Raw genomic sequence first — 25,346 nt, forward strand, 5'->3', positions numbered from 1 at the left:
AAATATTCAAACATGAAAGTAAAATTACTAGAACTAAATAATAGTTAACACTGTTATCTATTGGAATTTCATGACAATCACTATCAATAAAGTTATGCTGTTTTGCTAAATTACAGTCACCTTTAGACAATATCTGCTCAGAACACTTGGCTGATTTAATTATTACAGGTCCATAAACTGATATAGTTTTGATAGAGCTACATGAATACACTCCAATGTGATTTGTTGTTATGATTGTTAAAGGTCCAGGGCAAAATTGTAGATTTATGCTTCCATTTGTAACTGTTGCACCACAATCTTCATAATTATAATTGCTTGAAACAGCTTCAATAGTATGATGTACAAACCTTTTAAGTACTTCTCTTTTTTTAATTTCAGCATCACTTGAAACTAATTCTGTCCCAGTCAATAAATAGTTATTTCTTAAAGTATTTTCCACTTCATTAGTTCGTAGATCTGTGTAATGTTTAAACATCTCATCTATTGAAGTTCCATGTAGATCATGAATAGTCACCTTCAGAGGTTGTTTGGTCTCTGGTTCTTTCACTGTCCACATCACTCTTATTGGAATGTTATCATTGTTTATAGAACTTTTTACTCCACATAATATTGAGAGATGGAAGAGTAGGGTGGGGAGGAAATACCAATGTAAATTTCCCATCCTGGAAGACTCACAGTGATTTCTTGTTTTCTAATTTATTAATATAAGCCCGACAATGTGTTTAGAGGTGTTTCGCTCTCTGTCGGTTTGCTCGCTATCAGGTTGGGTATTTCTTTGAGCTCCCTAAGATGATCTTTAAGGAGCTTTGTGTTTGCTTCCTCCATTTTCGTCAGTTGTTTTTGGAGGTCCTCCATTTTATGTTTTAATTTGGAGATTTCCGGCTTTAGGTCCTCTTGTTGTCTCCCTTTTGTTCACAATCTCAGCCGCGATGGTTTTGCTGAGGTTTGTGATATTTGTGTTTATGATTGGCGCCAATTTGGTTGTTTCCTGGACGTGTCGGTGCAGTTCCTGAGTTTCATACTCCAGCCACTTACGCACGTCCTGAATTTCTTTCAGATTGGCCGCCGCCTGTTCTCTCAATTGTGTTATCTCCTGGGTTAGGATGGAGATTTCTTTATTGTGAGCTCTCTCAATGCTCACCAGCTCCCGCGCAAGGCGACTTCTTTCCTTCTCCAGGTTCAGCTTATGTCTCGACCTGGAGTCGGACAGGGAGAGGACGGTCTCGTACAGCGATTGTAGGGAATCCAAGGCTGTTAGTTTGCATTCCCTCTTCATATTTCCCGCTGCTTCTAGTGCTTCTTTACCTTTTTGAAGCATCCCGTTTGCCGCTTTGTTCGCCATGTCCATTTCTATTCCTGTGCCCCTTGTTGAGGTGAACAGTATAATTTTTCTCGATGCTTCTTTCTTCGAGGCCTCGGAGTATACCGATGAGCCTGAGAGCTCGGACAAGTTGTCTTCTTCATCGTCCGACACAATTGGGTGGGGTGGTAATTCCGCCTGCTCCCAGCTCTCTACCCGTTCGATGGAATCTTGGGGCACATCTAATGGACTCCCTTGTTCTTCTGGGAGGGGGTTCTTGGTGACATCTGGTGATGGTTTGGAGCTCAAGGTTTTTGAGAGGACCTTCTCTCTTAGCGATCTCCCTGTGGTTCTCATTCCTGTGTTGGTAGTTCCACTCGCAGTCGCTTCTGTTGCTTTCGATGACTGTGCGGAGTGGAACGTCTTAGATGATGATTTAGATGACATCTTCTATCTCTTGTATTAGCACATACTAAGACAGAGATACTATCCAACTAGGTACCGTTAATTGACGACGTAAAGCAAATGTTTATCGTGGCGAAGCTTTACAATTGAGTCTGGACTCGTCTGAGTCGGCGCCATCACAAGTCATTGAGCGAACAGTAATATGCCAATATCATTGCATTGTACACCATTTTTTTATTATTTACTACTCACTAAAATGTCTCGTAATAAACATTTGTAAAACAGCATTAGCCCTTGGAACTTCTCTAGACACTTCTCTGTTATTTTCGACGCTGCTTTCTACCTGCCTGTCAACGGCAATATTGTGAAGCAAAGCTAAAGCAACTATTGTTTGTCTTCACATTTTGTAAGTTGCAGGTCATGCCAAATAGAAGGCATTGAAAGCGTTGCTTACATGCTCCAAAGCAACGTTATACAGTATTTCTTGTTGCAATATGCGCTTCATTATATTTTTCCTAACTTTGGGTCCGAGGTCTTAGAATGGGAGTGAAGAGATATGGTTCCAATTTGTTTTCAGAGTCACCTAAAAGTCGTCCTCTAAATGACCCTGCCTCAAAACGCTCTTTGAGTAATGACACATTAAAGATTCGTGCATCATGAGTACTACCTCTCCACCTGGCAACAATATCTCTGATGCGGAGATGACGTGCATCACAACTCACAAGTGACCTGCGTAAATCGAAAGAACATTTTAACTAGAACTTAGTAGTTTTCTAAGTTCTACTTAAAATGTATTATATATAATTCTTTAAAACAGTAATAGGATAAGAAGCAGCGTTGCCACAGTTAGTTTTGTAAATTCCCCGCGTCATGTTGAAAAATTCCTCTTTTTATAGCAAAATTCCACTCGAAGTTCATGATGTAGAAAAAACAGTATATTTTTTTTTTATTACTGAAAACTTTATTACAAAAACTAAAACAAATACATCACTTTTTGTATAGGTTCGCTTTGAGCATATTTATTGTTGGCTCAAATTTTACACAATCTTTTATTTGGTCCTTAGTTTGTATTAGGGCAACTATCGTGCATGTTCTTAGTTTTACCCCCTCCCCCCGCGGACACCGAACGGTTAACATCGTCTGACGTGCGCTCCGGGATTAAAAATTATTTTCGGTGTTTTTAAATCGTTGAATTCGTGCTGAGTGTGTATAAATAGCTAGGTAACGGTGTAATCTACGTGTACTGTAAGTTTTTTAACACATTTGCTCGTTTTTTTCTTGGATTTAACTCGGTAAGTAAATTATTTGTTCACTTTTTATTTAGGGAATTGTAGGTAGGTAAAATATTGTGTGTGTCGGTACCGCTCGCGCGGCGCCGGCCGGTCTTGCGATCAGCTGACTGTGATTATTAAGCTAAACTTTTGTTACGTCTAAAGTAAATTAATAAGTGTAATTGGTACATTTAAATTTTACATTAACACACAATGTCGAGCCAAAATAATATGCCGCCTGATAAAGATACAAACTCGTTTAGTAGAAGTGACAAAACTCCTCGTTCTCCGACATACTCGTCCGGTAAACGTTTGTTGTCGGAATTATCCCCTTCCTCCTTGTCACCCGTGGAGAAGCGTCACCAACCCACTAGGGACGAGCCGCAGCTGTCCCCCGTTACGTCATTGTTAGATACAAGCCGCGCATCCGACGATGCTTGCAATTATTACGAGCTTGTCCGCGAAGCCAGCTCATACTTAGCAAAGATTAATGAGTTCGCAAACGATACCGTATCTCGTCGCAATAATTTTGCCAATAAGTCAGAAATTATGAGTATGACACAAAAATAACTACAATCGTTTCACTCCTCGCTATTAAGAACTCGTCCTTGGAAACCAAGGTAGCCAATATGGAACGCGAATTACTGGCTGCTAAAACTAATCCCGTAATACAACCAGTCTCCGCCGCGCCATCTGCCTCCTACTCGGACGCGCTTAAATTAAGACTTGCTAAGTCAGTGCCGCCAGTCGAGACGCGAAAACCACTTCCTTGCGTTATTGCCTATCCGACACAAGAAAAATCGGCGGAATTAAAATCGTCATCGGAGACTAAACAAGCTCTGATGAAAGTCATCAACCCGGCCGACGGCTTCCAATTTCACGGCGTCAAAAAAACCGCCAATTCGGGTGTGATCTTGCGACTAACTAGCGAGTCGCAAGTCAATAAATTAAAATCGGTGGAAGCACTCAAATCGGCCGGTCTGCGACTTGAGTCGCCAAAAGGACGTAACCCGCGTATTCTAGTAAAAGATGTACCGCAACATATGACGGACGATAATTTCTTACTCGCACTTTACAACCAAAATATAAACGGCGAAATTAATATGTCACAAGAACAATTTTGCGCACAACAAAAATAGTAAGGCGTCGTATTTTAAATAAAGATTATAACAACAGGAAATGGATAGGCATTGAACTAGACCCTGTAGTGCGTAAACACCTGATCGATTCAAAAGAAAAACTTTTCATCGATTGGGCGATGTGTCGCTTCGTGGACGACGTCGAGCTCGTCCGCTGCGGCAACTGCCAACAGTATGGACACGTCGCTAAATTCTGTCGCGATCCTAATCCGTGCTGCTATCACTGCGCAGGAAAACATAGTTCGCTATCGTGCCCCAACAAAGATAAAGACAATTTTAAAACGGTTTGTGGTAGCTGCCTTCGTTATAAAAAACCCTCCGACCACTCCACGGGCTCCCCTGACTGTCCAACGTATAAGACTAAAATGGAGCAACTCATTTTAACAACTAGGTATGGATAGTTTAAATATAGGACAGTTAAACCTCCATAATAACAAGCACGCGACTTTAGAGTTAGAAAAGTTAGTTTCTGATTACAATTTGGACTTAGTACTTGTTCAAGAACAATATCAACTCGCGTCGTCTCGGTCGAAAATGATACAAATGAATAACCTAGCTCGCGCGGGTATATACACACCTCAGTCCAGATTTTCAATCACGGCCTTAACTAACCTTTCGACGTCGCACTGTGCGGTAGCCGAGGTATCGGGTCCTCAGTTTAGAGTTTACATTGTAAGCTGCTACTTTCAGTACTCGGATTCCGTAAGCTCCCATTTACATCAACTTCGACGCGTATTACAATCTCTTGCGGGTAATAAAATCATTATAGGCGCCGACGTTAATGCATCCTCACCCTTAAGGCACGGCCAGCTTAGGTACACTGACCGCGACCGACGTACCGCTGTAGAAGACTTTATTGCGGAGTTTAACCTCCATATTCATAACACCCCCGATGCACCACCTACCTTTAGTAGCCCTACGGGCGAATCGTCGATTGACGTCACGCTATCTAGCGCGTACGTCCAGATTAGGAATTGGCGTGTCCTTCCCGATGCGTCATGTAGTGATCACCGCTTACTGGTGTACGAGTTTTCTCGTGCGGTCCCGAGTGATACCGTAGTCAACTCTAATGACTATAAATACAATGTTAAGAACGGCGATTGGAAATTATTCCGCTCCCTCATTACCGCTCATGCCGGAGACTTCACTCGGCCGGATTTAAACGTCAATGAGTGCGCGGAAATTATGACAAACACATTTGTTTACTGTGCCGATGTAGCCTTGGGTCGTAGACCTCTTAAAAAAGATCACAACTGTAAATGGTGGAACAGTAAACTTCTTAATCTTCGTCGAGAATTTAGAAGGGCCAGGCGCAAAATTAATAATCTTCGTAAATCTGGCCTCGACCGTTCGGATGATAATTATATAATTAGTTTAAATAACCTACGCATTTCAAGGTCACGCTATCGTGCCAGCGTTACGTTAGCGAAAAATAATGTGCTGAAGAATGCCGCGAATAGACTGGATAAAGAGGGTCCCTGGTCCTCTTTATACCACGAGCTTAAACCCAGTAGCAGTAATGAGCCAAGCTTTTTCTCAAATATTAAAATTAACAACTCTTACACTTGTAGTTTAGAGGAAACGGCGAAGGCATATCTAAACGTTCTCATCCCAGACGACGAGCCCTCCTTGGATGATGAACACCAACGCGACATTAGGAGTAGAATGTTAGACCCCATTCATACACCGGTCTCAGATTTACCAACTTCGGAGGAGTTTATTAAAATAGTAAACCTTTTACCTATAAAAAAATCTGCGGGTGAGGATAAAATATCGAATATTATGATAAAGCAAGCATGTTTAGCGGCCAATTCATCTATTCAATATGTTTACAACAGATGTATCGCAGAAGGTATATTTCCAAAAATTTGGCGTTCCGGTTGCATAAAATTAATACCTAAAGCGGGAAACAAACCTCCTGACGACCCAAAATCTTACCGTCCGATAACGTTACTGCCTTGCTTAGGTAAATTACTAGAACGTCTCATCGTACCTCGCCTGCTTCCTGGTGGCCCTAAATTTCATAGCCATCAGTTCTGTTTCACCGCCGGGAAATCGACTGTTGACGCGGCGTTAGAAGTAAGTAAAATAGTTAACTTGTCGGAAACTAAATATGTGGTCGCCATTTCATTAGATATTTCCGGGGCCTTCGACCATGCTTGGTGGCCGATGGTGCTATTAAAACTAAAAAATCGAGGGTGTTACTGTAATATTTATTCCATAATACATTCTTACTTTTCTAACGGTCAAACTAAGCTTCGTCTAGGACATTGTACACACGCCAAAGATTTAACTTGCGGCTGCCCTCAAGGATCGGTAATTTCGCCTAAATTATGGAACATCGGATTCGACGATTTGTTAAGTCTTCCACTTCCACCGCTTTGTATACTAGTTGGTTACGCCGATGACGGGTTTCTTATCGTTCAAGCAAACTCGCGTTCCGAAATTGAGTCTAAAGCCAACAGTAGTCTTAATTTAATATCTGACTGGGGTAAGCGTAATCGTCTGAAATTCGCCGCGCAAAAAACTTACCAAATTCTTTTAAAAGGATCCCTTATATCTGCCCCTAGCATCAAACTTGACAATATTAACGTTAAACGCAAACAGTCACTCTGTTATCTTGGTTTTTACTTAGAAAATAAATTTACATTTTTAGAACATATAATTCAAACCGGTGAGAAAGCGAAACGCAACTTTTACTCCTTTACCAAAATATCTACGTCGACATGGGGCCTCTCATTCAAAACCTTAAAATTAATTTACACTGCTACTTACCTTGGCAGCATTTGCTACGGGGCCCCCGTGTGGGCCGACAGAGCAACTATCGGCGCGGCTCGTCGCAAGTTGCTACAAAGCCAACGTCTTGCTCTTATATTCTTGTGCAAAGCTTACAGAACCACAAGCACCGAAGCCTTGCCCGTGCTAGCCGGAGTTTTACCCGTTGACCTTGAGATTCAGCGTCGTGCGACAATGTACTATCATAATAAAAACATTGACAACCCGTTTTTTTTAAGCGCTCGGGATAAAATTAAAATAGCAAGATTGTTTGAACCTTTAGAAAACTCTTTGCAAAGCCTAATCTCCGAATGGCAGACGCGATGGGACTGTTCCACCAAAGGGCGACATCTTTATAATTTTTTCCCTAATATTCGTGAACGGCTATCCAAACATTGGATGGATATTGATCACTGCGTTTCTCAATTCCTGACCGGTCATGGAAATTTTAAGGCCAAACTCTACGGATTTAATCTAGTAGCATCACCCATGTGCGAGTGCTCGACCGAAGGCAACATGTTTGAACAAACAGCTCATCATGTTCTCTGGGAGTGCAGTCTCTGGCAGGACGAAAGAACTACAATGCTAAACAACCTACTCTGTACATCTGGTGTCGCATACTACGGTGATCTCGTGGACAGCGCTAGGAACTTCCGTGCCTTCAAGCGTTTTTGTCACAATTACTACTGGCAACAGTCTAACACAATAAATTAATTTAGCTCTAGCGTAGTAGTCACTATTATTATTAACGTTTATTCCCGTGGTGCTTCCCCCTTCCAGTTCTTTGACTTTCGGTCACTGCAACCTTGTGCTGTCTCCCGCTTTATATGGGGAGGGAATCTGGAATTCTTCCTACTCCTCCTATTTTCTTCTGATTAATTTCGTTGCGGGTCCCAAGACAGCTTTAGCATGTCCCTCGGGCTCCCTGAGATCATATCAAAGGGTTTTCGTGGTTGGATACCGCTGTCAATCCTGGCGACACAGGAGATACAGTGGTGGGAATGTGTGGTGGGCCAAAGCCCGTTAAAAAAAAAAAAAATGTTCTTAGTTTATTTCTATGATCATTTTTAAATATATTTGAGAGAACTAAATACACGTTCCACGGATGCATTCGAGAAAGTTAAACTAACAAAGCATTTAAAATGCCTTTTAAATTTTAATACAAACTTTGACCGATGGCATTTTTAAGTGGAAAACTTTACGCCAATGCCCAATGCTCCTCAGCATCATCTGAAGGATGCAAGTCGTAGCTTTCGTGATTAAGTAAAGCATATTCTCGCCATTCATCGTCAACTTCTTGCATGTTGTAATAATCGTACAATACTGAAAATCTTAAGGTGCTCCCAGACAGAAGTTATACAACGTTATAAGACATTGTGTAATACGATAACATTTTATAACATCGTGTAACTTACGCTACAACATGTCAAAAAATGAACGTGTCTTTTGTTAATTATTTGTTAAAAAATGTTAGATAAAAATGTTATCTAACATATAACTTCTGTCTGGGAACACCTTTACAAAGATAGGCTTCAAAGATTTGAAAGTGAAAGTTTGAGCAACAGAAGGATTTACCAAGTCAATTACCATCGCTCGTAAATACCATCTCGCTCGCAGGATCTCAACAAAATTTTGCACACAAAAAGAAGCTTAATGCTCGATCGTAAGGTATAATATAAAATAGTTAATTTTGCTTACACAAGGCGGGGGCAGCCTCAAAACACGGTATCACTAAATGAGTCACACAATTACAATAATACGAGCTTACCCACTTGCATGTTGATTTCATTTTCCTCCTTTAGTGGTGTTAATGGTGTGAAAAGCATTCTAGCTGCATTACAAATATTGTGTAAAACTACACAATCATTTACAATTAATCCAGCTGTTGTAGGATGGTAATGCAACTTGCGATCCACCAAAAGACAGCGCCAGCGAGATTTAAGTAGCCCGATGCACCTCTCCACACTCGAAAATGTAAATCAGTGTAATCAGTAATACCTTTGCGGAGAATCAGGTTCTGTGCTTAGAATGGGTGTCATCATTGACACCTGAATCATCTATAAGAAATTAATAAAAACCTATATTACTATGTAATATAGGTTTTTATTAATTTATTAATAATAATTATATAATTATATATTTTATTTTATATTATAATTATATAGCATACTTAAATATAATATTTTATACTGAACTAAGAACCATAAGGTATCAGTTTGGACTTGATGTAGATTCTCTAGATGTGATTTCAACCGATGGTGATTCCAAATAAATTAGTCATGTGTTCAGTGTTGCCCCACCATGGTTAGCATCCACACTGAGTATAATTAACCCTGAATCACATATCTGAAAAAAGAATATTAAACCTATTAAGTTTATCTCTTTTAAAAATAAGTGGGTAGTTCTACGATAAGAGGTTATTAGACTATTAATTATTGGTATTTTTAAATACTCTCACCTTAAAGTCTTTTATTAATTAAAAAACAAAATTAAATTAACGTGTCTTCATACATTTAACAAAAATGCAAATGTAAGACTGTTTGGAGACCCGAATAAATGAAAATAAAAAAATAATTTAAAAAAATTAAACATCTAATAATACTAATTAAATAAGCAGCTAGACTAGCACCTTTTAACAAAAATCAGACTTGTGATGGTTAAGATAATATTCATCGTTTAAAAATGATTATAAAATTAACAAAACTAGAGATCGCCCAATGGTCGAAATTCGACCTTACTTGCAACGATATTAGGACTACTACCTATATTTTGTAAAAAATATTGACTTCATCATAGTTTTTTTCGCATTGTCTAATAGTATCTAAAATTAAATAAAAAAAACAATCCATTTTCAATTTGTCAACTTGTTGTCAACAGACTTCAACCATAAATAAAAGAGTATAATTCGTATGTATTGGCTTGTCACTCAAAAATCTGTCATTTTTCCTAGTAGTAGTGTCGTAGTGTGTGTAACGTTTTATTTGTTAAAAATATATATGATAAAAGCATCATTTTAAAATAATATTAGCTCGATGCACTCCTTCACCATATAAACTATAACTATGCGAAATTTCATGCACCTACGTTTCCCCATTTTTCTTAAAAAGGGTTATAAAGTTTTTCTCTCACGTATTAACATATAGATAAAGGCACTTCCTTGCCTATACCAACAAAAAAAATAAGCTTTTTCAAAGACATTCACTGGCTTAGCACCTTTTAACAATAATCAGACTTGTGATAGTTAAGATAATAAAGATAACATTCATCGTTTAATATGTATAGGGGAAACAAGAGGTCCCATACAGGGGCCATTAAAAAAAAAACGGTAAAAATTAACAAAATAAGGGCACTTCCTTGCATATATACAAATAAAAAAATAAAAATACTTCAGTTTTTTTAAAGAGTTTTCTACTCCTTCAAAAAGCCAGTGAATGGCTTTTTGAAGGAGTAGAAAACCCTCAGCCCCTTTAATATTGGATTTGGCGTAGTGAGTGTCTGCACAATCTGAGCTAAATGAAATATCTCGTTCATCAACTTTAAATATTTTTCCACTTTTGTCCCCTATTTTACAGAAAACTACCTGTATCTCGTCATCTTCTTCCAAACCCGTACACATAGCTAGGTAACGGTACTCACTTTTTTTCGACAGAAGTTTAACTATAACGAAGTCGCCGTTCTTGAATACATGTTTGGAAGTGGACGGTTGTTGTTCATCTTCTATCTGGTTTGGTACTGTGATATGTTCACTGTCAGAACAATTGTCTTTTTCAGAGTCTGAATCCGGCCCGTAAACATCCTCGTCGCGGAGACGAGATTTTTTATGGGACGAGTAAATCATAACACCAATTTTGAAATGATCGCATGTATTTTTATGGCAAAAGCAGCTTAAAGACTTCATTTTCAATTTATTTGGATCTTTAATGTTCCATGATACCTGATGGACACGCAAAGTACCGGAAAAAGTCTTAATATGTTCTTTAGAAGTAGCAAGCAAAGCCTCTTTCTTATGTCGTCAATAAGGAGAACATTGATGCCTGCCCTGGCATCAATGTTTTCCTTATTGCTTTTCTGAATAGCTTCTGACAGATCGCTCAGCGATGATATGTCAATGACCACTACCCACCAATCGGTCTGCTGATCTTTTGCAAACGGCACCAACACCATCAGGAGCTCCCTTGCCGTGTCCAGCTTCGTGGTAGTTCCAGGTAAAATGTTTAATGGCTGGGTATAAATCTGCCAAATGCGTGACAAGAAAGTAAAACATGTATTTGTTGCGATATTTAACCTGTTTAAAATTGGCTGCAAGTGTGCCCATATAGCTGGAGGCGAATGTAATAAATTTTGTGACATCGAACAATAGCAAGTAGTCTTTAACTCATCTGTGTCTTCTTTCGTGTAAGCAAAATGAAATGCTTGAATCTCTTCTGCGCATTTAGTCAATTAATTCTCACTGAAGTCCAGATGAATCACAGCCTCGTTTTTTGAAATTGTTGTCTTTTTATTCTTATAAGCAGAATGTTGGTGTACTATAATCTAACTGTAAAATTAAATCACGAGGATATGTTTCAATCGATTTTTTCATATATTTAGTCACCTTTCTTTCCTTGTGCGTTTTTGGATCAGCTATAGTGGTGGAGACAGGTTCCCATTTTCTGTACACAATTTGAATGGCATTATCAAATTCGTAGCCCTTTATTTTTATTTTTTACAAATTGGGCAATCTAGGGAAAGACATTGTTCGTTATATCTGTTGCAACAAATTTCCTTCACATTCATAACCTTTTTTGCCTTTCCTTTTATTATCAATTAATTGCACTTTTCCAAGTTTTCTCAATGTTATGTATGGCAACATTCCTATTTATTATTAGGGTTAAATAAGGTGATGGTGCTTGCAACATTGTATGATCTATGACTTAGAATATAGAATAAAAAGATGGCTTGCTACAACAATACTTTTATTTTCATCACATAGATATAAAACATGGTGTCAGGTGTAAAACAGAAGAAATAATAAATAGTGAGTACCAAATATTTAAGAAAACAACAGGGAAAAACATAAAAAGGAGAAAGAAGCAGTAAAATTCTGTAAAAAATATACGCAAAGATGGAGGGCATAAGGCCACCAATAAATCTGATTTTATCAGGGCCATCAGAAAACTTTCATATGTTTAAAAGAAAGTTTTTAAATTACATCGAAGCTGCGGGCTTGACAGAAAAGTCGGAGGAAAGAAAAATTGCATTTTTTCTGAATTTGGCGGGCGATGACGCCATGGACGTCTACACCACGTCGATGGAAGGTCTAAAGGTTAAGAGCTTAGAAAAACTCTTGGAATTATTTGAAAGGCACATAAAGCCGAGAAAAAACTTAATCGCCAACAGCTATAAATTTTTTAACATGGCCCAAGCCGAAGGGGAGACCTTTGAGCACTATGTAACAGAGTTAAAGAAACAAGCCAAACTATGCGAGTTCAAAGAAGAAGACAGGCTTGTAAGGGACATGATTGTAATAGGAATAAAGGACAAAGGTGTACAAGAAAGATTACTACGGGAGAGTGACCTAACTTTGGATCAAGCCATGCAGTTTGGACGAGCAGCAGAAATAGGGAAGATTCAGGTAGGAGCTTTGAATGAGAAGAAAGAAATAGACAGCATACATAAACAGAGAGTAAACTACAGGAAGAAGAAAAACTACAGAAATAACTGTGGAAAATGTGGTAAAATACATGAACCGAGAAAATGTCCAGCGTTTGGTAAAAAGTGTGTATTATGCAACAAACTGAATCACTTCGCTGTGATGTGTAGAAATAAAAACATAAGGAAGAAGAAGCAGGCGTTCAGCTTGGAAAAGGAAGAAAATAAAAGTGAAAGTGACAGCGACAATAATTTTACAATAGGAAGTTTAAACTATATAGACAATATTAAGTTACAGTGGAGAGAAAAAATAAATATTCAAGGTTTAAATATTGAATTTAAGCTAGACACGGGTGCGGACTGTAATACATTGTCTTTAAAGTTGTTTAAGTGCATTAATAAAAATAACAAGTTTAGTTTGGAACAAACACCTGCCATTCTAGTTGTTTATAATGGAGAGAAAGTTAAGACAGTGGGACAAGTAGAGCTAAGCTGTATTGTAAAAGGGATAAATAAAAAGGTATGTTTTACTGTAATTGCTTTAGATGTACAACCTGTAATAGGACTGCCAGATTGTATTAGGTTAAACTTGTTAAAAAGGATCGATGGAGTACAAAGTGATAAGCTGTCAGGAAAGGAAAAATTTATAAAAGATAATATAGATATTTTTCAGGGGCTAGGGACGATAGGTACTTACCAAATAAAAATTTTAGATGATGTACAACCTGTTGTTAAACCCATAAGACGAATACCTTTAGCTATAAAAGATAGACTTAAGGAAACATTAAATAATTATGAAAACAGGAACATTATAGAGCGGGTAGAAGGTCCTACAGAGTGGTGTAATAACCTAGTTATTGTGGAAAAACCAGATAAATCTTTGAGGTTATGTTTAGATCCTAAAGAGCTTAATAAGTGTATATTAAGAGAGAGGTTCCTTATTCCGTCTCCAGAAGAAATTTATAATAACTTAGCAGGTAAGAAAGTGTTTACTGTTTTAGACATGAAAGATGGATTTTTTTAGATAATGTTAAGTGATAAGGATAAATTGTGTACTTTTGGTACTCCATATGGGAGATATAGGTTTAAGAGGCTACCATTTGGTATATCATCTGCTCCAGAAGTTATGCAAAGAATAAATACTAACATTTTCGGAGACATTCAAGGAGTTGAAATATACTATGATGATATAATAATAGCAGGGAGAAATAGCGCAGAGCATGATGAAATATTAAATAAAGTGATAGAAAGAGCCAGAAAATATAATGTTAAATTTAATAGAAATAAAATACAATATAAGTCGGACCATGTTAAGTATGTGGGATTAATAGTATCGCAGGAAGGTATTCAAGTCGACCCCGATAATGTAAAAGCTATATTAGAGTTAAAGGAACCTAGTAATGTAAAACAGCTACAAAAATTTTTAGGAATGTGTAACTATTTGAGTAAATTTATTCCTCATTATTCTGTACATACAGAACCTTTAAGAAACTTACTTAAAAAAGATGTAGTGTGGGAGTGGTCTGAACTACAAGATAAAGCATTTAAAGAATTAAAAACCAAGTTAAGTAATACACCTACGTTAGCTGTCTTAAATAGTAAAGGTTCAATAGTGTTGCAAACTGATAGTTCTAAATCTGGCATGGGAGCGTGTTTGTTACAAAAGGGTAAACCTATTTCTTTTTATTCCAGAGCTTATACCGAATGTCAAACTAGATGGGCACCAATAGAAAAAGAACTATTTGCTATCTGTGTTGCATTAGATAAATATCATCAGTTCGTGTATGGCAGGAACATAACAGTAATGACTGATCATAAACCCTTGGTCACAATAATTAATAAAGATATAAATAAAATAAGTGCTAGATTACAGCGTATGATCTTGAAATTGTTAAAATATGATATAAATATAAAGTATTTACCGGGTAATAAAATGTATATTGCTGACTACTTGTCAAGAAATTATATAAAAACCAATGCTGAGATAGATCCAACAACACAGGAGTTAGTGCATTGCTTTGAAACAAATTTAGCTATAACAGATAGTAAATTAGAAATGTTACAAAAAGAAACTGCCAATGATATAGATTTAATGCAAGTAATCAATTGGTATAAAACTAGTTGGCCTAAAAATAATAAACTAATACAAAATAAATAATTAAAAATATACTATAGTTTAAAAGAATATATACATGTAAAAGATGATATAGTGTACTTACAGAATAAAATAGTTATACCAAAACATATAAGAAAAGAAATGCTTATGATTATACATACAGGACATACAGGTATAGTGAAGTGTAAAAAGAGAGCTAGAAATGTTATGTATTGGCCGCGAATGTCACAGGATATAGAAAGGTTTGTGTTGTCATGTAGTTCTTGTGAAAAGTATAGACAATCTAATAGTAAAGAACCTCTTATGTCCCATGATATTCCTAGCTTACCGTTCTACAAGATAGGTATGGATATATGTACTTACAGCAGGAAAGATTACCTAGTTGTTGTTGATTACTATTCAAAATGGATAGAAGTAAAATATTTAGATGACAAAACAGCTGATAGTGTAATTAAAAATTTATTGAATATTTTTTCTACTCATGGCATACCAAAGTATATAGTAAGTGACAACATGCCATTTGGAAGTTACTCTTTTAAAAAGTTTGCAAGTTCATTAGATATTCAATTAGTTTATTCAAGTCCAAGATATCCTCAGTCTAATGGTTTAAGTGAAAAAGCAGTAGGAATTGTAAAAAACATGTTGAAAAAATGTGAAAACAATCATAATGACCATGATTTTTACTTATCTTTGTTACATTATAGATCTACACCAGTTGCAGGGTTGGATTATAGTCCATCAGAATTGTTAATGTCTAGACTTTTGAGAACTAACTTACCTTGTACTAAAGATCATTTAAAACCTAAAGTTGTTAAGGTGCAGGAAAAAATGTCATTCAACAAACAAAAATCAGAATTTTATTATAATAAAACTAGTAAATTTATAAATGTAAACTTCAAACCAGGTCAAAATGTTGTAGTGCAGAATAGACCAAACAGAGTGTGGCATCCAGGCAAAATTGTAAAGCCTGAGGGCCCAAGATCTTTTATTGTGAAAAGGGAGGATGGAACAGAGGTCAGGAGGAATCAGAAGCATATAAATATTTCACCTAACCAATTTATTGTTAAGTCAGAAATACTAGATACTCCGTTGATTTCTCTTCCTTCACCAAATAACAAGAATACAGAAAATGTTACTCCGTTGAATACTATTCCTTCACAAAATAGTAAAAGTTCTGAAAATGTTATTAGGAATAAAGTTAGTAGGTATGGTAGAATAATAAAACAGCCCTCATACTACAAAGATTTTACACAATAGTAATATGTTATGTTATAAGAAAGTTTAAAATTTTAAGTTCTTTATGTTTAAGTTTAAAATTTTATCTAAAAGGGGGGATGTTATGTATGGCAACATTCCTATTTATTATTAGGGTTAAATAAGGTGATGGTGCTTGCAACATTGTATGATCTATGACTTAGAATATAGAATAAAAAGATGGCTTGCTACAACAATACTTTTATTTTCATCACATAGATATAAAACACTCAAGGGTTTTATATTTTTCTCGTTCTGTAGTATCCCATATTTTTTCACCATCTTCCCGCTTATCATTCTTCTAAAAATCCTTTTTTATTTTTCGTTTGGAAGAGCTGAATAATTATCTTTTAATTGTTGATGGACCACATCTGCAAACAGTATTTTTTTCTTCACTGTATCTCTAGCACTTGGGGAATTCAACTCTTTTTCCACTTTGCTGTTAGGTGTAAGTTTTTTCCGCTTTCTTAATCTTTGTAACCTTTTTTTTTGTAACATGCCTGTTTAGTTTGTAATCTATTTATGGTTTCATCTTTTTTTTAAATATTAAATATCGTTACCTTCTTGCTCGGTCTCATTTAGCAACCAAAGCTCTTGACTGAAAATTTATTTTTTGTATTTGAACAGCAACTGGCTACATTTTGAGCAATATTGAGAAGCAAGTCGTTGCATACATTCTCTTGCTTTCTTCTTCCACATTTTTCGTGCTTTACGTTGCTCTCTAGGAGTAATTTGATCGACAGTTTTATTAGTCCTTTTTCTTTCCTTTTCTTTTAGTTTTTGCAATTTATACTTTTCTGGGTCATTTTTAATCCTTTGATATCTTGGCATTTCAGCTTCACGTTTCTTTTGTAGTTTTTCTTCACATGTTAACTTTTTTTGCGGTGCCATAATCTGTAATAAGGTGAAAAAAAATTAGAGATCGCTTTTTTATCATAACAATACTTCAATATACCGTTTAAATCTGACTTCAGTACAATCTAACTATATTTAAATTACTTTCTGACTACATTATATGATATGTTTTATCTCCCTTGGCTAGTACGTCTGTCCTGGCATTTATCTTAGCAGGGGAGAGACGTACGCTTCCGAAAATCTTCGTCATCCTCTACTTCTGTACACTTCTCTTCGAAGCGTACTGTTTTCTAATTGTAATACATATTTGATGTCATTGAACAACTAGAAAACACGTATTATGTGTAAAGCTTGCATTATTATTTTATAAAATCGGAAATAATTATTTTGTTTTATAATAAGTAACATTGCCAAAATATTTATGTCAAACGTCAGTTTTTTAGTAATCAGCTGTTATGAGTTCGGGCATCTTGTATCAGTACGGTCCTGGCCTCTATAATTTTATGATAGGTTTATATAACTCTTTATTGATATAATTTTGTTATGAATAAAATTTTCTGCCAATTTTACTGTTTTAAACAGTTTTGCCAAGAAATCAGCCGATAAAGGTTTTTTTATTAAAAAGTATGCGATTGGGCATTTGAAATATGTCGTGTAAGACACTATTAGGAAGACTGAAGCTTTAGTAGCTAGTTCTGCTTTATCGTTAACAGTAATTTGACCTTAGTCAACATATCCAAAAACTTTATTGAATTTTTGATCATAGGCCAAATCTTGTTTTAATGCCATTTCAAATATTAAAGCCACGTCTTTCAAGAAAGGTTTTTCTTGGCTTTCTACCTGCCTTTTTAAATACTCTATAACCTCCGTTAGAAACCCCACATTGCATTTATTTAGAGAGGTTGACGCACTCTCCAGATGCTATAGTCTGGAGTATTACATGTTACCTTTCTGTTAATTCCTTGCTTATATCAGTAATACGGGCTGCAGTGTCTGCATACCTGAAATATCTTCGTGCAGTGTATTGCCATCATTAGTTGTTCCCTCTCCTTGTTTCACCTGGTCTAATAATAAGCCGCTATCTTCTATAAATGCTCGCTGTATTTCGGACTTTCTAAACTTATTTTTTTGTTGATTTTCACCCCTGCCACTCCATTTTTTTAAATCCATACGATAGGCTGCATAAGAAAAATGGGACATTACTGATAATGAAAATGAATATTTTGTAAAAGAACAATGACTAGCACCTGTAAAAGTAATTAATAGCTAAGGTACGATAAATAAGAATAATTATTGTTACCTATGTGAAGAAGGCACTCCATACACCTGATCCAGCAGCGTACTGGTGAATTTCTTCATTCTTGTGTTTTTGGTCCAGCAGTTCAATATTGTTCATTTCCGATGGCTTTGCCTTGCAAATATCGCAAACGGCTGTCGACGTATCTGATAAATATGACGTTATCTTTCCGTCAATCATCGTCAAAAGTAACTGGTGAGACCTACGGTGAGACACTTCAATTTAATTCAGTCTTGATGGCTGAAGCGCTTTTATTTGTTCTGTTATTCTGTTTTTATTGACATTACAGTGGACTGGGTTTCTTCCGTCAATTGAAACATTAACGGACGACAGTAAAACGTGGATGATGGGTCTTTCGTTTTCCCAAACAATAGTTCCATCCGATTGTTGTAGCCTAACTGGCACTAGACTGGCCATAAAAATACTAGAGTCTTCAAATTCTTGGTTTATTTTTGCTTGTACACACTTTGACCAGAAGCTATTCGAAATATAAGAATCGAAACCCCATTTACTTACAAGCTCTAAATTTATTGTTGCGTCCAAATCCATAGATATTGCCTCCAAAAGTCTTGATACAGTCAAGTTGAGTAAAGCTTGCAGTTTAATTGAAGCCCCGTCCTCAGTAATACTTTATCTGGATAACAATTCAATTTAGCTTGTTGCAATTTGTAATACGATGGATATAACTCTGAACCATTTTCACTTTAACAACTTTAGCGGAACTAATAAAGCTAGTGCTTATATATATATATATATATATATATATATATATATATATATATATATATATATATATATATATATATATATATATAAGCACTAGCTTTATTAGTTCCGCTAAAGTTGTTAAAGTGAAATATATATATATATATATATATATATATATATATATATATATATATATATATATATATATAGATACCTAGTTATCAGGTGAATACGTATCACTCTTAACCTTCTCGTTGCTTAAGCATGCCTTGACTTTATTTATATCTTATGGGTGATTGAGTAAATTGTTCATTATTTTTTAAATTTCTCCGTTTCCATTGTTTTTTAAATTCTTTGTTGATATGGCAGACATTTCTTCCGGAGAAAAGATTTTTATTTATTTCATCTAAACGTCTCCGTTTTTGTCGATCACTTAAATCTTCAAAAGGTTTCCTCGGAGTAAAAAGTCTGAAGTGGAAAGTGCTGGTGTTAGATTCTCAGTATTATCATAAACCTCGAGTTCTATTGGTTCAGTATTGACAACATCAAAATCGATTTCTTGGGGTCCAATTTATTGACGATTCTAACCAATCACCATTTTTTTAAAATAAATTTTGCTAATATTTGGCTGCATTTTTCGCATCTGGCACATACATTAGAACAAAACGCGTACAGAACTTTCAAAGCACGGCACTGTGATCATTTGCAGTACAGTACTCTTTGTACCTTTAAAAAAGCTCCGTAGCTGTTGAAAATTTAGGCTCCAGAAATAGTTTTGTAGTATCATTTCTCGCATAATGTGAAGGAAGTTTTGGTATGTTGACGAAAAAGTTGTTTAGAGTAAGAATTTTTCTAGTCACATTCAGCGGTGTTGTTTTGGATGTAGAAGTATTAGTAAGGTCCTTGTTAGGTACCATTCCCAATACGGCTTTCTTGACCCAATGTTGTACTGTGAATCTACCCAATGCCAGAGTATTTAAAAACATTTCTCTACACACCTGAACTTTTATTTCTCGTTTGTCCTCAGACTCATCCTTTAGCGGTAAGAAATATGTCAATGTCCCTCCTCGTTTTGAGTTTTCATCTGCTCCTTTAGTTTTACGTGACGTCGATGTTCGAGAGACCAGACCTACAACATAAATTTTTCTTTGATCCCAGTTAAGTTGCTTCCAAAAATGCCTGCGTAAACCTTCCCGGTCTTGAATTGTAAACCCTTGACAGCCTCTGAGCTTGCTCTTACGACAGAAATCAGAATGACAACTTGGTTCTAATTCTCGTTCAGGTCTAACAGTATCTTGCTGGGCTTTTCCCCCTTGGGCTCTACCGTATCCCAAATAAGATTCGCCTAGCATACGCTGTTTTTAGCTGCATTTTAAAAAGGTTTAAGTTTTATGTCTTAGCTCCTAATAATTTTTTATTTGTAAGCAAGATGTTAAGCAAGAAGAAACCACGCTTTCAGTATCCGAACTTTCAACATTTTGCAAATCTCGACACGATGTCTGAAATCATGGCATCAACAACCTAAAATAAGAAAACATAGTTACTTTGAGTTTTTCAACATTGAGTCTTATTTTCTTCAAACATTGGAAAACAAAGAATGTGATGTAAGAAATACTGCACTAACTTGTTCATTTCCATCAACATTTCGTGCACGAATTTTGAGGCTACGTCATCTATTCTCGGCAATTTGCGTAGTGTTTCCGAATAATTCCAAGGCATTACTAGGCTGTTGTGAGTGAAGGACTAAAATTTTAATTTTGTTTAACAATGTGAACCAAGGCTCGAGGGAAAGGCTATTAATGATACCGCGATACGGGAGTAAGCAAGGGCGTACCCACACGTACAGCTCATAGCCTCATACCTGTTTCGAGAAGATGGTCGGTCTGGTATACTGAAACAAAAAATCATGAAAATTGACTTTTATTAATCCGACTGAAAAGATATTTAGTTTCCAATACTTCATTTTGCGCAGAGTAGGTAACACGTTTTTAATTCCCACTTGCCAGGAAAATTGACGTTTATTTTGTCTTCTGGTGAGGGTAGAGGCAGGGGTAGAGGCAAGGGGGGGGGGGGGCAGCTCCCCCCTCCCCCTGCCTCTACCCGGGTACGCCCATGAGTGTAAGATTGCAATGTGGTTTCCAGTGAGGGGTCAGCGAGCGTGGAGGTGCTGCGGACGGAGGCGGAACAGGTGAAGAACCCGGAGCTGCGCGAGCTGCTGCCGTACGGGTTCGCCATCCACCACGCCGGCATGAGCCGCGTCGACCGAACGCTCGTCGAGGACCTGTTCGCTGACCGGCATATACAGGTATAGTGCTCACGCTAACTCATGTAACCGATTCGATTCTATCGGAGTCTGCCGCTATTTTGTCAATAACAACCACTGTAAATTTAAAAAGGTATGTAGTTTTCAGCTGTATCTCGATTATAGTTCTTGCTATAAAAATAACATACGAAAGGGAAAAAATAATTTAAGCATCAACGGTGTCCACTAAAAGATTATTTTTTCTCCTTTAAAGAATGCTCGAAGAAACTTCAAGCTCTCGAGCTGTGTTAAGAAAACGACCCTCAAGCTTCGTCTTTAGGGTCTTTTTCCCGGATCAAGGCCCTGATTCACAATTCGCAATTCGATTTAGATTCGGAAACTTCATCACGCGACATCAAACAAACGCTCGCTGCGCCAGGCATTGACCAATGACCACTCGGTTAAGTTTCCGAATCCGTGTCGAACGGCAATCGTGATATGCCCTGGTGGTCCGCATGCGGGTTACAACATGCTCCTGGGCGCGCGCATGTTGCCCGCATGATAGGAAAAACGACTTGTATATAACATTAAATGAGTATGGCCCTTATAACATCATTACCGGCAGGTGCTAGTGTCGACTGCGACTCTGGCGTGGGGCGTGAACCTGCCTGCCCACACGGTGGTGGTGAAGGGCACGCAGGTGTACCGCCCCGACCGCGGCCGCTGGGCGGAGCTGGGCGCGCTCGACGTGCTGCAGATGCTGGGTCGAGCGGGACGACCCCAGTACGATACTAAGGGAGAAGGTATGTAAATAATTTTATTACAATGTTGGGTTTTTTGTATTAGTATAATTGACACCTGATTTCATGCAGTATCAAAGTTCCAAAATATACATCCGAAAATGCAAAAGTCCGTGCCACCTTTTACTGTAACTTTTATTTGTTTCTGCAGGTATCCTGATCACGAACCACTCGGAGCTGCAGTACTACCTGTCGCTGCTGAACCAGCAGCTGCCCATTGAGTCGCAGCTGGTGAGCAAGCTGCCCGACATGCTCAATGCAGAGATCGTGCTCGGCTCCGTGCAGACGGTGCGCGACGCGGTCACGTGGCTCGGTGAGTGGGAAAGAGATAGCTATACTGTCCGTCGCGTTGCCTAAGGGTCAATTCAGACTGCAACGCGACGCGTAGCTGCCGTGAGATGTATTTCTAGAAAATACATGGATTTGACAGATTTCAATGTAACTTGCATGATTTCTCACGCAATTGAAGTCCGTCAATTCAATAGACCCTTAAAGTGGCTTTCCAAGACAAGCAGCACGCGACCACGACCGAAAATAATTTAAATAAAATGCCACTTTATGAACTAGGCCATAGGTTTCATTTTGCTTAGCCCTACTACAAAGCAGCGTCGGCGAGGGTGGCTAGACCAATGTGGGTTGAAAATGAAACCTATATCTTCGTTCATAAAGATTAAAGTGTCATTTTAATCCGATCCGGCCGCGTACTGAGAGGATCGGAAAGCCACCTTTACAGAGTGTTAAATTGTTAAATTTATTCTGGCTATACAGAGTGTGAAAAAACTAAGTGATAATACTATAGGACGTGTACGTGTTCCTTGTAGAGAGTTCACTGTGAAAGTAGCATTGATGAAAGACCTTTTTTTTTCACTTTTTATGGGAAAGAGCCCCCGCGGCGACACGAGTTTTGTTACACCCCGTATATCGCTATTTCGTCTACAAACTGTTTCATCTATACTAATATTATAAAGAGGTAAACTTTGTTTGTTTGTTTGTTTGTTTAATTGTAATGAATAGGCTCAAAAACTACTGGACCGATTTTAAAAATTCTTTCACCATTCGAAAGCTACATTATTTACGAGTAACATAGGCTACTTTTTATTTTGGAAAATATAGGGTTCCGTAAGATATTTCAGTTTTTCGGAAACAACCAGAAAATTTACTTATTTTGCGTACGCTGCCTAAACTATAAAAGATAGAACTATACAATGTTCTAAGTAAATGTAGATCTTATAAATATCTACAAAAATGTCCGCGACACACTATACCTATCTATGTCAAGTGAGGCACAACAACCATTTTTTTATTTAAAAATCTTGATTTTTTTTGGACAACATTTAAACGGATTTATTTTACTCATGCTAATAATCCTTATCAAAATAAATTATTTCATCACTAAGTACAGTTTATGTAGAATATATTTGGTCTTTGAATGATTAAAATTTGACGTTTGGTTTAGAAGTTATGGCGAAATTAAAATATTGCGATTTACGCCCGTTTCGAAGTGCGCGCTACCAATGCGGGGATGCGCTCGCGGGAAGGGTATCATTATACATTAATTATTAATGGATATATTCCGCCTTCCGCGCGGCTTCGCCCGCGTAATTTAGGAATGTCACGGAAACCGTACATTTTTCCGCAAAAAAGAAACCTATGTCCTTTCACGTGGTCTATTCTTCATGTAAATAATGTACCAAGTATTGTACACATTGAAAAGGGCTACAGAAAACTCTGCGATGGTATATCGTTAAACGTATAGTTTAACGATAGATATCCCACAATAACATTTGTTTGTCATTTACATTTAACTTCAAGGAATGGCTAATTTTCGAAGCAATTTTTTTAAATGAAATAAGGGGGCAAACGAGCAAACAGGTCACCTGATGGAAAGTAACTTCCGTCGCCCATGGACACTCGCAGTATCAGAAGAGCTGCAGGTGCGTTGCCGGCCTTTTAGGAGGGAATAGGTTAATAGGGGAGGGTAGGGATGGGAAGGGAATAGGGGAGGGTAGGGAAGGGATTAGGGTAGGGGATTGGGCCTCCGGTAAACTCACTCACTCGGCAAAACACAGCGCAAGCGCTGTTTCACGCCAGTTTTCTGTGAGAACGTGGTATTTCTCCGGTCGAGCCGGCCCATTCGTGATGAAGCATGGCTCTCCCACGTATAAACCAATACGGCAATAGTCCTTGTTTAATTAAATACTTTAAATACATTATTATTGATTATGGCCCTTTACAGCATATTATGATTTAAATACTTAAATGAATATTTTTGAAGATATAAGAGATTTGAAAATTGCGGAACGTAGCTTTTGCGGCAGCAGGTACCGACCAATGCGGGCCACGGGTAGTAATGAATATAAATTATTTAAAATCAAAACTGCTGAATCGATTTTAATCATTTTTTTAGTGACATAGGCTATAATATATTTTAGTCTTTATATTACTTTATTGATATATCTGTCGCAATCATCTAGTTCTGAGAAATCAAAAAACTAACTTTTTTAGATTAGGGGATATTTCGCCCAGGACAATAAAAGAAACACTTTTTTTTGTAAAATCTTTTCCATCATGCTTTAAAGTTCAATGTCACTAGTCTGTATAAGTTGGACTAAAAATTTTGATGGGGAACTACTGATGTTTATTTTCATAATTTGCCTCATAAAAGACAGAATATATCAGTGAATATATTCTGTCTTCTTTCTTTAATTTCTTTTTAACTCACCCAAAAGCTATGACAACACGGCAAAAATTCATGGCCATGTGTAGCATCTGCGCGTCAAGAATAGCAGCTTTTTTTTATACCATACCGATATGAAAGATTTATAAAACCCAGTACCTTTTGCCCTTTTGGATTGCAGTCTGCTTTTGTTTCGTAAGACTTGGTTCGGCCTTTGAGAAAAGTCGTTCAGATAGAACTGAGCTAGCCACCATAGTTAAATATATTTAATAGTCATAATGCATAACTTTGGAATTTGGGAACTGTATTTTATAGTCTGAATTGTCAGAGTCAGATTCCGCAGTATATTCGTCTTGCTGATTTTTAAAAAATCAGCTCTTCAATTTTACTGACTGCATTTGCGCACGCCAAAGCATCTTCAAAATGAAGTTTTTAAGTCTTGGGTCCAATATTGTAGCAATATCTAATTAGCCGCGTACTGACCGAGCGAGCCGCCTCGCGAGGCAGCCTCGGACATTTGCCGCGGTACGCATGCCGCGCGAGGCGACTCGTTCTGTATTTTTCTAATCCGAAGCTGCCTCGCGCGGCAAGGCCGAGCCATTGTAAGGCCGAGCCAGCATCGACGCTCGAACTTGAAGTCGAATAGAGACCGCGCGTGCGTATAGTTTGCCCTAAACCACCATGAGGCTGCACATTCGGAAGCTGTCGCCATCACTGCCTTTTTAACAATTCAGCTATTGGAATGTTCATTTCCTGGCTTATTTTTCTCCTTGCATCTTCCCTTAGTCCCCTATTTGTGTAATCAGGACATTGCGCATTCCAAAGTCGTCTATTAATAAACCGAAATAAGCCAAAAAATCACTTTTGTGGGAAATC

At 37.3% G+C, this 25,346-nt stretch overlaps 1 protein-coding gene across 1 annotated transcript in view; it reads left to right on the plus strand.

Annotated features, from left to right (window-relative positions):
- LOC121740216 (putative U5 small nuclear ribonucleoprotein 200 kDa helicase) overlaps positions 1-25,346 on the plus strand; it is a 144,409-nt gene that overhangs the window by 70,682 nt on the left and 48,381 nt on the right. The window contains exons 16-18 of the mRNA XM_042132853.1: positions 20,894-21,056; positions 21,619-21,796; positions 21,945-22,106. Coding sequence (XP_041988787.1) covers positions 20,894-21,056; positions 21,619-21,796; positions 21,945-22,106 — 503 coding nt within the window. The remainder of the gene's footprint in view (positions 1-20,893; positions 21,057-21,618; positions 21,797-21,944; positions 22,107-25,346) is intronic.

Source organism: Aricia agestis, chromosome 3 (assembly GCF_905147365.1).
Source record: "Aricia agestis chromosome 3, ilAriAges1.1, whole genome shotgun sequence".
NCBI lineage: Eukaryota > Metazoa > Arthropoda > Insecta > Lepidoptera > Lycaenidae > Aricia > Aricia agestis.